The 10,243-nt window shown below is 38.2% G+C and overlaps 2 protein-coding genes across 6 annotated transcripts; one reads left to right on the top strand and one right to left on the bottom strand.

Annotated features, from left to right (window-relative positions):
* The first annotated feature begins 837 nt into the window (after positions 1–837).
* LOC105177965 (scarecrow-like protein 15) lies at positions 838–2,603 on the top strand. The gene has a single exon (XM_011101281.3). The coding sequence runs from the start codon at positions 876–878 to the stop codon at positions 2,448–2,450; it is 1,575 nt and encodes a 524-aa protein (XP_011099583.1). The 5' UTR covers positions 838–875; the 3' UTR covers positions 2,451–2,603.
* A 693-nt stretch (positions 2,604–3,296) lies between these two features.
* On the bottom strand, positions 3,297–10,197 carry LOC105177966 (G-box-binding factor 1). Of its 5 annotated transcripts, none has more exons than XM_011101284.3 (12): positions 9,631–10,197; positions 7,082–7,224; positions 6,890–6,946; positions 6,686–6,766; positions 6,477–6,566; positions 6,151–6,305; positions 5,956–6,007; positions 5,761–5,809; positions 5,471–5,685; positions 4,562–4,639; positions 4,118–4,243; positions 3,297–3,608 (listed from the first exon to the last, which is right to left on the bottom strand). In XM_011101284.3, the coding sequence occupies exons 2-12, from the start codon at positions 7,139–7,141 to the stop codon at positions 3,507–3,509; spliced, it is 1,065 nt and encodes a 354-aa protein (XP_011099586.1). In that variant the 5' UTR covers positions 7,142–7,224; positions 9,631–10,197; the 3' UTR covers positions 3,297–3,506. The 5 variants fall into 5 exon arrangements, with proteins under 5 accessions (XP_011099586.1, XP_011099585.1, XP_088740969.1 ...); XM_011101283.3 differs by having other exon boundaries at positions 7,082–7,199; positions 9,631–10,196; XM_088884843.1 differs by lacking the exon at positions 9,631–10,197 and adding an exon at positions 8,833–9,614 and having other exon boundaries at positions 7,082–7,199.
* Positions 10,198–10,243: the final 46 nt, after the last annotated feature.

Raw genomic sequence — 10,243 nt, 5'->3', positions numbered from 1 at the left:
CAATATTTTAAATTATAATTCTATAAAATTACTAATATAACTAGGACAACTTAGCAGCAAAAAATCGCGAAGACTTGTTGCCACTATGAGTACAATGAACTTTGTTTTTTCACCTTTTTAAGGGGGATGCATTATATTTAATTAGTCACATTGTACATGAACATCATTCAATTAGTCAATACATCGTATAAATTTTATTTATGAAGAATATATCAGAAAAAATTTCTTTAAATTAATAAATTATTAATTTATTGATTAATTAATTCCTTTTTAATTAATAAAAAAATACGTGATTCCGATATATTAATTTATAGAGATTTTAATTATTGTAGTCTCTTTTAATACCTCTTTAAATTAATAAAAAAATTATGAAGTATCAATTGAGTTGCAGATTACATCACTTACATTTTTTTCTATCACGCGTCAGATGTTTTCAAACATATCCAATTTTTACGCCATTAAAAAGTGGGTGTTCATAGTAGTCTTCAATCAAAATCAAGGAGCTACGACTCTATATGCATTTATATAAGAAAATTTTGTAATTTGACTCTTATAAGTATGAAGAGTAATTCCGACTCATTTATTCTCAATGTACGAAACATTTAAAATTACAATACAAAAATTATCAAAATATTAACTTTTTAATTTAATGTATTAATTTACAATATAAGTAAATAATTTAATGTGGTCAAAATTAATTGGAGTAAATTTAGTCCATACATACTGTATGTTGGGATGGGACCCAAAGAAGTTTGATCTCTCGTGTAAGAATTTCATACCATACTGCCCTACCTATATATACCCAATTCCCCCAAAGATCAAAAGCCAACAGTCATTCCTCCTTTTCCTGATTTTCGCTTTGTATTCAACAAGAAATGAAAGTACCCTTTCCTCCAAACAACTCAAAACCATTCAATTTCACCATCACCACCACTCACACCACCACTTTTCCGGCCCCCTACGAGCCCAAATCTGTTCTTGACCTCCGCCGAAGCCCCAGCCCGGTTGCAGACAAGCCCGTTTCCACGGGTCCTCTTCCAGTACTGGAAGAAGCTGATCATGAACTGATCAACCAACATTTGGAAGGTTGGGATTCTTTGATGAGAGAGTTGGGTTTGCATGACGATTCTCCCCCTGATTCCAAGCCTGTTAATATTCCGTGTACCACTCTGCCGGAGTTGCCGCCGGTTACCAGCTCCTTTGATAATCAGTTTGTTTCGGCTGATTTCGGTCTTTTCTCCGATATTCCGCCCGCATATACCACTACTACACCTCTGAACCATAACTCCGACGCCATCAGCTCATTTGAGGGTCTCTCCGGCGACTTCAACGGCGGCGGAGCGGGCAACTGGAACGTGGGCTTCGACTACGTCGACGAGCTAATTCGACTGGCGGAGTGCTTCGAAACCAACTCGTTGCAACTCGGGCATGTGATATTGGCACGGCTCAATCAACGCCTTAGCTCTCCCACCGGAAAGCCCCTCCAACGGGCTGCCTTCTATTTCAAAGAAGCCCTTCAGTCCCTGCTCGCCGGCTCAACTCTGCCGGATCACCGGCCCGTAAGCTCTTCGGAGATCGTTCAAACCATTAAAGCCCAGAAGACCTTCTCAAGCATCTCCCCAGTCCCCATGTTCTCCAGCTTCACGGCTAACCAAGCCGTGCTTGAAGCCTTAGAAGGCTCGACGAATGTCCACATCATCGACTTCGACATAGGACTCGGCGACCAGTGGGCTTCCTTCATGAAGGAGCTCGCTGATAGAGCCGCCTCGCGTAGAGCGGCGGCGCCGGTGCTACGGATATCGGCTCTGGTTTCAGAAGAACACGAAAAAGAATCCAGGCTGATCAGAGAAAACTTGGCTCAGTTCGCAAGGGAGCTGAATATTAGGTTTCATATTGACTTTGTGTTGATACGAAGCTTTGAGTATCTCTCTTTTAAAGCGATTAAGTTCATCGACGGTGAAAAGGTGGCGGTTCTGATATCTCCAGCAATACTCCGCCGTGTGGGAACGGGGTTCTTGAGCGATCTCCGCCGCGTTTCGCCACGGGTGGTGGTGCTCGTTGATGTGGAAGGGCTGAAGGATTTTGGGACTTGGTCGCACCGGCAGGCTGTGATCGACGGGCTGGAGTTCTACTCCACTCTCTTGGAATCCTTGGAAGCAGCTAATTTTAACGGGGATGGTGATTGGATGAGGAGGATCGAGACGTTCGTGCTGTTTCCTAAAATCATGGAGGTGGTGAAGGCGGCGGGTCGGCAGAGGACGCCGTGGAGGGAGGCTCTGGCGGGGGCGGGGTTAAGACAGGTGGGGCTGAGCCAATTTGCAGAGTTTCAGGCAGAGTGTTTACTGAGGAGAGTACAAGTCCGAGGATTCCACGTTGTCAAACGACAGGCAGAGATGTCGCTTTGCTGGCACGACAGGCCAATTGTTGCCACGTCAGCCTGGAGATATTAGGAAAAGCATAATAACTGTGTCGCAATTTTGGACCTTTAAAGTCGTAATTGAGTTGGGGTTAGGAATTTTAGTGTACTTCCTCAACCCTTAATCCTCAAATCAATCTATAGTGTGTGTTCATGTTTAGCTGGAAATGAAGTATATTTTTCCACATTATTAGTACAACCTACGAGCCGGAGCTGGAGCCAATGCCGGTCGCAATAGCCCTACTGAAATAGAAAGCGAACCACAAACACTGATCATACAAGTCTCCCACCCCTCATGAAATATTAATGCCCAAAAAACAAGCCCTTCACAACAGTCCCACTGATCATCAAGTCTTCCACCCCTCACGAAATATTAATGCCCAAAAAACAAGCCCGTCACAACAGTCCCACCGGAATACCCTCCGGACAAGAAACTATAATCGATGACAATGTTAAGAATCTATGTTAAGTTGTTTATTCAATTGATCGATTTTATGAGAAGACACATGTTCTACTTGAACCATCCTCTTAGTAATACTTTGATAGTATTCGAGTTTAAGACCTCATACTTATAGAGAATCTCCTTAAATAAGGATACCTTAAAATGACTTCACAGATCCTTACCCACACAACTAATAGTGAAACCATATCTCAGTTCCAATCGAAATTGTACAGGGAAATTATTCTTAAAAGCAAAACTTTCATTAAGATCTGAATTTCTGAAGTTTCCATGTGTAAAGACAAATGAAGTTCAAAATTTATGCGGAAACCAAATGATTTGCCAGTATAGAGTGATCAAAGCTACAAATCTAATGTCTTGATTTTGAATTCCACTTATATGTAATGATTGATTACACGAAATAAGGTAAGACAACAAGAATACAACTGAAATGACAAACCATCTTCATCAACTTTTACACCAAAGAGACTTGACATAGGTTAATGCTACAGTGATATTAAGATGATTACATGGTACAGATTAGTAGGCACAAGAACATTCTTTACTTCGTCGAACCTAGAAATAAATTTCTAGAGGAACTCGTCAATTTTCCTGTCCGCAAGAAACATAATCTACTATCTAAGGTCTGTTCTAACAGTTACCTTCATCCACGCGAGATTGAACATGTTTAGCAGATTTGCTGTCTTCTAATTTAGATACAGCATCTGCGCCACACAACCTTGTTAGCTCTTCCTGTTACAGCAGCGAAAGTACTTGTTTCATCAGATGAAATGAAATGCAAAAGTGCACTTACAAAATCATGACAATTCAAAATAGAATTGGAACTACTGGTGTCCGTTTGCTCATCTTCAACCATGTTACGGTATACAGCCTAGTGGGCAGCAAAAAGGCCTCAAAGACTATGATTAGAAGACAATGGATGTCAAGAACAGGTCAAATTGATATACAGCCGTGTGAGAAGCAACAAGAGCGTGGTCATAAGGTGCTCAAGGACAAGCTTAAGCCAGTTTACACACCAGTTTGAGTTTGTGCCAAGCAGTTTTAACAAACAAATCAGTTCCCAAGAAAGGTAATGGATCACTGCCGAATTTAGACCATAGTAATATATGCACAAGCAGGAGAGAAGGGTGAAAATATACACGTCACAGATACACCCATAATGAGTGAGGGAGAGAGTCAGCAAGAGAGAATGTGTTTGCATGTATGTGTGTGAGAGAGAGAGAAAGAGAGAGAGAGAGAACCTTTATTGAGTTATTTTCAGATGTGAGTTTCTCACATTCCTCAGAGAGCCTCTGCAGTTCATCTCTGAGAGTGCGATTCTCATTACCCAATGTCTCCACCCTATGCTGTAGCTCTTCACACTCAGCCTGCAATGATTGGAGGAAAATATTACGTACGAGTTGAGATAATCAGATTATAATCGGTTAGGAACTAAAAAGTTGCAGTTCATTATAATACATTACATCAGACAAAACAAAGCATATATGACATATTTGCCATTTGTTTCAAACATCATGTAGAAAAGGACACAAATCATCTGATTATCCTTTAGAATCCCAAAACCAAGTCACAATGTGGAACCATCTCAGTAAACAAAAAGCCAATTACCGTCTGAATATCTGGGAACCAAATCAATTTAGGGGAAAAGGAACCAAATTAGCCCAAAAAAATTCAAAACACTATACCTGCTTGCGTAATCTTGACCTCCGAGCAGACTCCCGATTAGATTGCTTTCTTTTTTGCCTTTTCAATTCACGTTCATCCTGTAAACTCAAAATCCAAATTCCATTCAGCGTCAAATCAATTAATTACCCATTCATAGTCTTTTGCTTAATCGCTTTATTAAATTAAACTTTCTAAAAGGAGTGGGTGATTATTCGTTCTATAACATGTTAAACAGAGTGAATGAAAGTCGAACAACTTCATGAAATTGAACTACAAAGAGATATTAGTTAGATGAAGACAATGAAAAGCAAGTAACAAGTACAAAAAACTAAATTAAGGTAGACGTTAATCTGCAAGGGGCAAAAGTAGTGCATCCACAACAAATTAGAATTACAAATACTCGTCCATTGACCATTCAAATTACACCAACACTCTCTTTATGGTAATAAAATGTTCCCCATGTCAAGTCTTTGCTCAGTTGCTCCAGGCCAGGCATTGCTAAACCATTTGAAATCATAACCCTATCCCAGGGGATCCAACCATGCATCCTGATTTTAATCTGCCAAAACTTCACGGCAATTCAAGAATATCTATTTTTATAATGAACTGGAAAATCTTTTAGTGATGAACAACGCAACTCAGGTAGGCAACACAGTATCTTGGGAGACTTCTCCAATTAAGGCACCAGAGTAATTACATGGGCTATCTGCTTTTATTTTAAATGTTTAAAAAGTAAATCAGTTATCAATATAGGAAAGAAAACAGAGTTGAAGCTTCAGCATTCGCCGGAGACACCTCAAAAGGAGCAAAAACACAGAAAGAATAAATGAAGACATCAAATATAGTCGAGTAAGGTCACCGTAAAAAACTATAATTGTCTAGACAAAATGAACCAGACATAAGAAACAAGTTAGAGAAAGAGATCTTACTTGAATCCACTGGTCATTCATCACACCAGATGGAGCTACGCCCGGCGAAATACCAGGCGGACTTGGGCGCAATTTCATGGCCCCAGAACTAGCAGGAGATGCATTCCACAAATCCATGCCGATATTCAGATTAGTAGGGGGCATAGAAACTACGGGGTTGCCAGGTACCGGATTTTGGAAATTAACTGGAATAGCATTGTTCTGTGCGTTTGCCCCTGATATTTCAATGACAGAATCTCATCAATTGAGACTGAATAAAGACAAAACATGAATGCAATTTAAATCTTTACCATCAGCAAGCATCTGGTCAAAGCTTCCTTTCTTGGTTGCAGAAGGTTCCTGGAATATGAAATTAGATTTGCATCAATACATACTACCATACGTCTATACCAGATGCCAAAAGCAAATTTTACAATATTCATTGCACTCTTAAACACAGGAATAGAAGAAAAAAACTTATAAGTCTTACAAGCTGATAAAATGACCTGATTATTATCATCACTTGTATCTGATGATCCTTCACTCCCGCTTTCACCACTGCCAATGAGCAAATTTACAATCATAAGTTGCGACTTAAACAGCATAATTGTGGATTTTCAATCATCATGAATCACCAATGACAGAACAAATGTAAGAATAAAAATATTAGCAACTTTTGCATTAAATCTGTCTCAAATAACCTTTGTGTTCCAACATCATTTCCAGAGCCAGAAGTTGCTTTTCCACCATCTCCAGTCTTTCCTGAAGTTCCTTTGGTTTTTTTCTTTGAAGCACGGTCCTTTCCCTCAGCTGCTTTGCCTTCCAATTCTGCAGTTCCATGTACATTTGCTGGAGCCTGCAACGAAACCAGAAAAAAGAAGGAAACAGTAAGATCAATGATTACACATTCAGCTAAATAGTTACTGCCCAAACACAAAAATGTCTCTCTAATACCAGTGACTAAGCAGCATTTATATGAGTTGATTCAACAAGTAGATACCCAAAAAAGTTCGAAGATCTTCATTACCGTAATCATGTTAGGATGAGCATAGACTCCTCCAGGAGGATACAAAGCTGGATATGGAACTGGTGTCCCGTAAGGTGGCATTAGAGGATGCTGAAAAGTAGTTATACAATTCAGTATAAGATGTCAAGTCAGCAAGGACATCAAAATGCTCCTACAATGACCAAAAACAAATTATAGGTCTGAAAAATTCAACAATTTAGAATAATCACCTGGCCTCCCCACAAAAAGGGAGTAGGAGAAGCAACAGTTGAAGCAAAGAAAGGTGGAGTTGGTCCAGCACCATAAAAAGCCTGTGAAATAAGAGGCGCCTCTGGTAAATATTACTATAACAGGCAATAGATTAATATAGGAAATCAAAGAAACCATGACATACTTTACAACAAATGAAAACTGAGATAAGATAAAAAAAAAACCTGCATAGAGCTTGACCAGTCAGGATATGCAGGCGTAGTAGGTGTATTTGATGCTTCCTGTAAATTCAATCAAACAAAGGAAATAGATAAGTTTAAGATAATACAGAGAAAAGTTGCATATTAAATCAGGAAAGAACACATCTAACCGTTGTTTATTAGGAAATGAAGATAAAGAGGAAACAAGAACAGTACCTGCGTTGAGGATGCAGGCTTGGAAGACTTTGCAGGCGTGCCCTCTTCCCCAGCCCCCATTAGAGCAAAAGATTGCAGTCTCAATTGCCTACACTTATTCTAATTGTTTGGATAAGACCTGTGTTGTTAAAAAAGATAAGCACCTGATGATGTTGCGTGAAGCCAAGAACATGTCAGGAATTCATTTTAATTTAATGAGGAAAATGTTGTAATGGATATGAATGAACAGGAACTCTCTCATATCCGTATTAGTGCCTTGAAGAATGAGTAAGAATGATATGAGGCATCTAAAATTGGAATTATAAGATATATGCTCACATCCAAGCATTAATCAGAATTCATAGAGAAAGGTCAGTCGAGATTAAACCTTAAGCTCAGATTAAATGAATAACTAGAAAGTCACTTAGATGCTCTGTCTAGATATCCCACTTTCCTGCACTCATTTATTTTGATGCTCACATGTTAAGACACTGTTCAAGGCTACAAGCATCGCTACACTTCTAAAGAGGAGCAGAACCAGTGTCCACTACTCTCCAATACTTTTCGAATATATATATCCATATTTCAAAACGCATCCAAAAGATTAACCAAAAACAAATATTTAACAAAAACTTGCATCAACACTTTCTACAGATATGTTGTACATGTTGAACACTAGTAAAAGTACAGATTATGGGGTACAAAAATATAGAAAGTACCATTTCATAAATTTGATTATAGAAAAATTTATATCGTGATGTGTTTTTATCACATATTGATACTTTTGGTGTACATATAGTCCATAATTTTCTTCTCACCATACTATCTTTCTTTTCTAAGCACATTACCAATTACATCTTTACTCCAAAAAAATCTTTAATCTATATAAAATTATTTAGTTTTAGCTAATGCATTGACGCCTTATCTTATCTTATATGTTTTATATTTATCATATCCGTGTACATGCAATATAGGTTCTGCGTAATAAGTTACTCAAAGGAAAGGTAGTAAATAACATAGTAATGCAGCTAACGCTTTAAACAAAAAAAAAAAAAAAAAAAAAAGAGGAAAGAAAAACATAATATGAACTTTGGATAGAAAGAAAAGTTTCTCCTCACATCAACAACTATAAAGCCCTTGTCACCTAGAGATCGTGTTATGAACATGTATGGACACAGCGGGATGAATATGTCATGCCATACAAATTACAGACAAGGATGTTTCACTAACTAGTTATATATGAAGTATTGATATATAAATTAGTAAGTTTTCATTTTTTTCTCATCCCATGTTGATGATAATGTTGTAGTGCCATTTTGAATTGAATGCAATTCTCCTTTAAACCAGTCATTAGATAGAATGAAATATGAACATGCTGATAACAGTGATGATGAACAACTTAGACAATGGCTAACTAAGAAATATTTTCTATTGTTATAAACTAGAACATAGGTCCCAAGAGATGGAAATATTTGGCCATAAACATAGTTTCATTTCAAAACTGAGAATGTAAACTTTTTGAGTATGTAAAAGATATTCCTCAACACAAAGACATAAAACATTCGCTACCAAAGCCGCTTCTGCTCAACTATACTTCCTTGAATTCTTCAATCTTTTAACCAGTATTACTAAGCAAATACTGAACTTTGAATCTCATGCATGCTGGTAAATTTTTTAATTTAACTTTGATCCTCCGTGTTAAGACAATTCATAATACTAAATCAAAAGTCAGAAAGCCAAGGACAAGCATTCATCAAATAAAGGGTCGAAACCTAAAATGCCATCTTTTATCATGTACCAATCATCATCTCTTTCCCTTTCTGAGTACAGTATCATTTTCACCAATACTTGTCGACGCAGCCAATATCATTTCAGACCCTTCTCAGCCACTAAATTCTAGAATCTTCTCCGAGCCCTTAGGTTCCAAATTCCATCAAGAAAGCAGTCACTAAAGCTGCTTCTTATTATTACATGAGAAGGACAAGTAAATCTTGACATTTTTTCGAGCTTCCCAAATTTCTTCCACATACCAACAAATCTGACAGGTAATAGATTCTGCAGGTACATTCTAAAACTTGCAATAAATAAGCAACAACACACCACAAAACTACCAAACAGATGCTTTTAATTCTTGCCTGCATAACTGAATACCAATTATGATAAGAATATACATCCTATATATTCAAAATAAATCCATTTTCACCCTTTCCCGCTATCGTCTATGAGATTCAGACAAGAAGCGTCCAAGTACACCTCATAACTAAGTCATTCTTTCATACAATCAACCAAAAGCTTATTAATTTGCCAAGATTCCAAAATTGTGATGCCAAATTCAAACCAAGGTATCCCACTGTCATCCAACGACAACCCACAAACCGCCTTCCCTCAATAAATCAAAAGATCCAAAATTTAGCACAAGCAAACGGTAAAAACAAAATAACAACAAAAACATTCGGCTCGAAGGTTGTGTCTTGTCTTGTGTGAACATATATAGCTTTAAAAAAGGGGTCAGGAAAACAAGAGGAGAGAGAGAGAGAATAAGAAGAGAGAGAAAGAGAACTAGGACTGACCTGGTCTGAGAGAGTGAATGAGGTGGAACGAAAGGAGTCCAACTCGGATGGACGAGGTTTTGATTTCGATTTTGCTGTCAACAATACATACATACGTCTATATAACGCCAAAAACACCCGAATTCGCAATACTCCTTCCCTGAGATCCAACGGTTCCCAAATTCAGCTCCCCTTGTACTACAAACTTCGTACCACAACCCAAAAATCAGCGGTCCGAATTGAAGGGGAAAACTATAATATAAAAGTATCTAGACAGGATTACTGCTGTCTTTCTCTTTTCACCTACTCACCAATATATATATATATATATATATATATATTAAAAAAGAGAAAACCCTTTTATTCAAATTTTCAGGAAAACAAGAAAAAGGGAAAAGGGAAACAAGAATTACAGAAGCGAATTACTACAGTGGGTTAAAAAAAGTTTAACGAAGTTGAGGATGGAGAATCGGCGGCGAGGGGGGGGTGACACGTGAGGGCGGAGGAGGAAAACAGGTGGCTGGAGGTGAGTGGATGGGCGTGACGAGGAAACCGAGTGTTGTTTGGTGAGTCACGCTTTCTGAGCGGATAAGTTTGTTTAATTTGCGTTTGCCGCCGCCCACTCAAAATTCAC

The sequence above is a fragment of the Sesamum indicum genome, linkage group LG9 (assembly GCF_026168435.1).
Source record: "Sesamum indicum cultivar Baizhima isolate 11 linkage group LG9, ASM2616843v1, whole genome shotgun sequence".
Classification (NCBI taxonomy): Eukaryota; Viridiplantae; Streptophyta; class Magnoliopsida; order Lamiales; family Pedaliaceae; genus Sesamum; species Sesamum indicum.
This window is presented reverse-complemented; position numbering and strand designations above follow the sequence as displayed.

Bases quoted from the DNA above. Each gene is read 5' to 3' on its own strand.
- LOC105177965 (XM_011101281.3), top strand. From the start codon at position 876: ATGAAAGTACCCTTTCCTCCAAACAACTCAAAACCATTCAATTTCACC.
- LOC105177966 (XM_011101284.3), bottom strand. From the start codon at position 7,141: ATGGGGGCTGGGGAAGAGGGCACGCCTGCAAAGTCTTCCAAGCCTGCA. The intron at 6,306-6,476 runs GTAATGAAGATC...GTTTCGTTGCAG, and splicing joins CTCATCCTAACATGATTACG to GCTCCAGCAAATGTACATGG. The intron at 5,686-5,760 runs GTAAAGATTTAA...TTGAAATATCAG, and splicing joins TGACCAGATGCTTGCTGATG to GGGCAAACGCACAGAACAAT.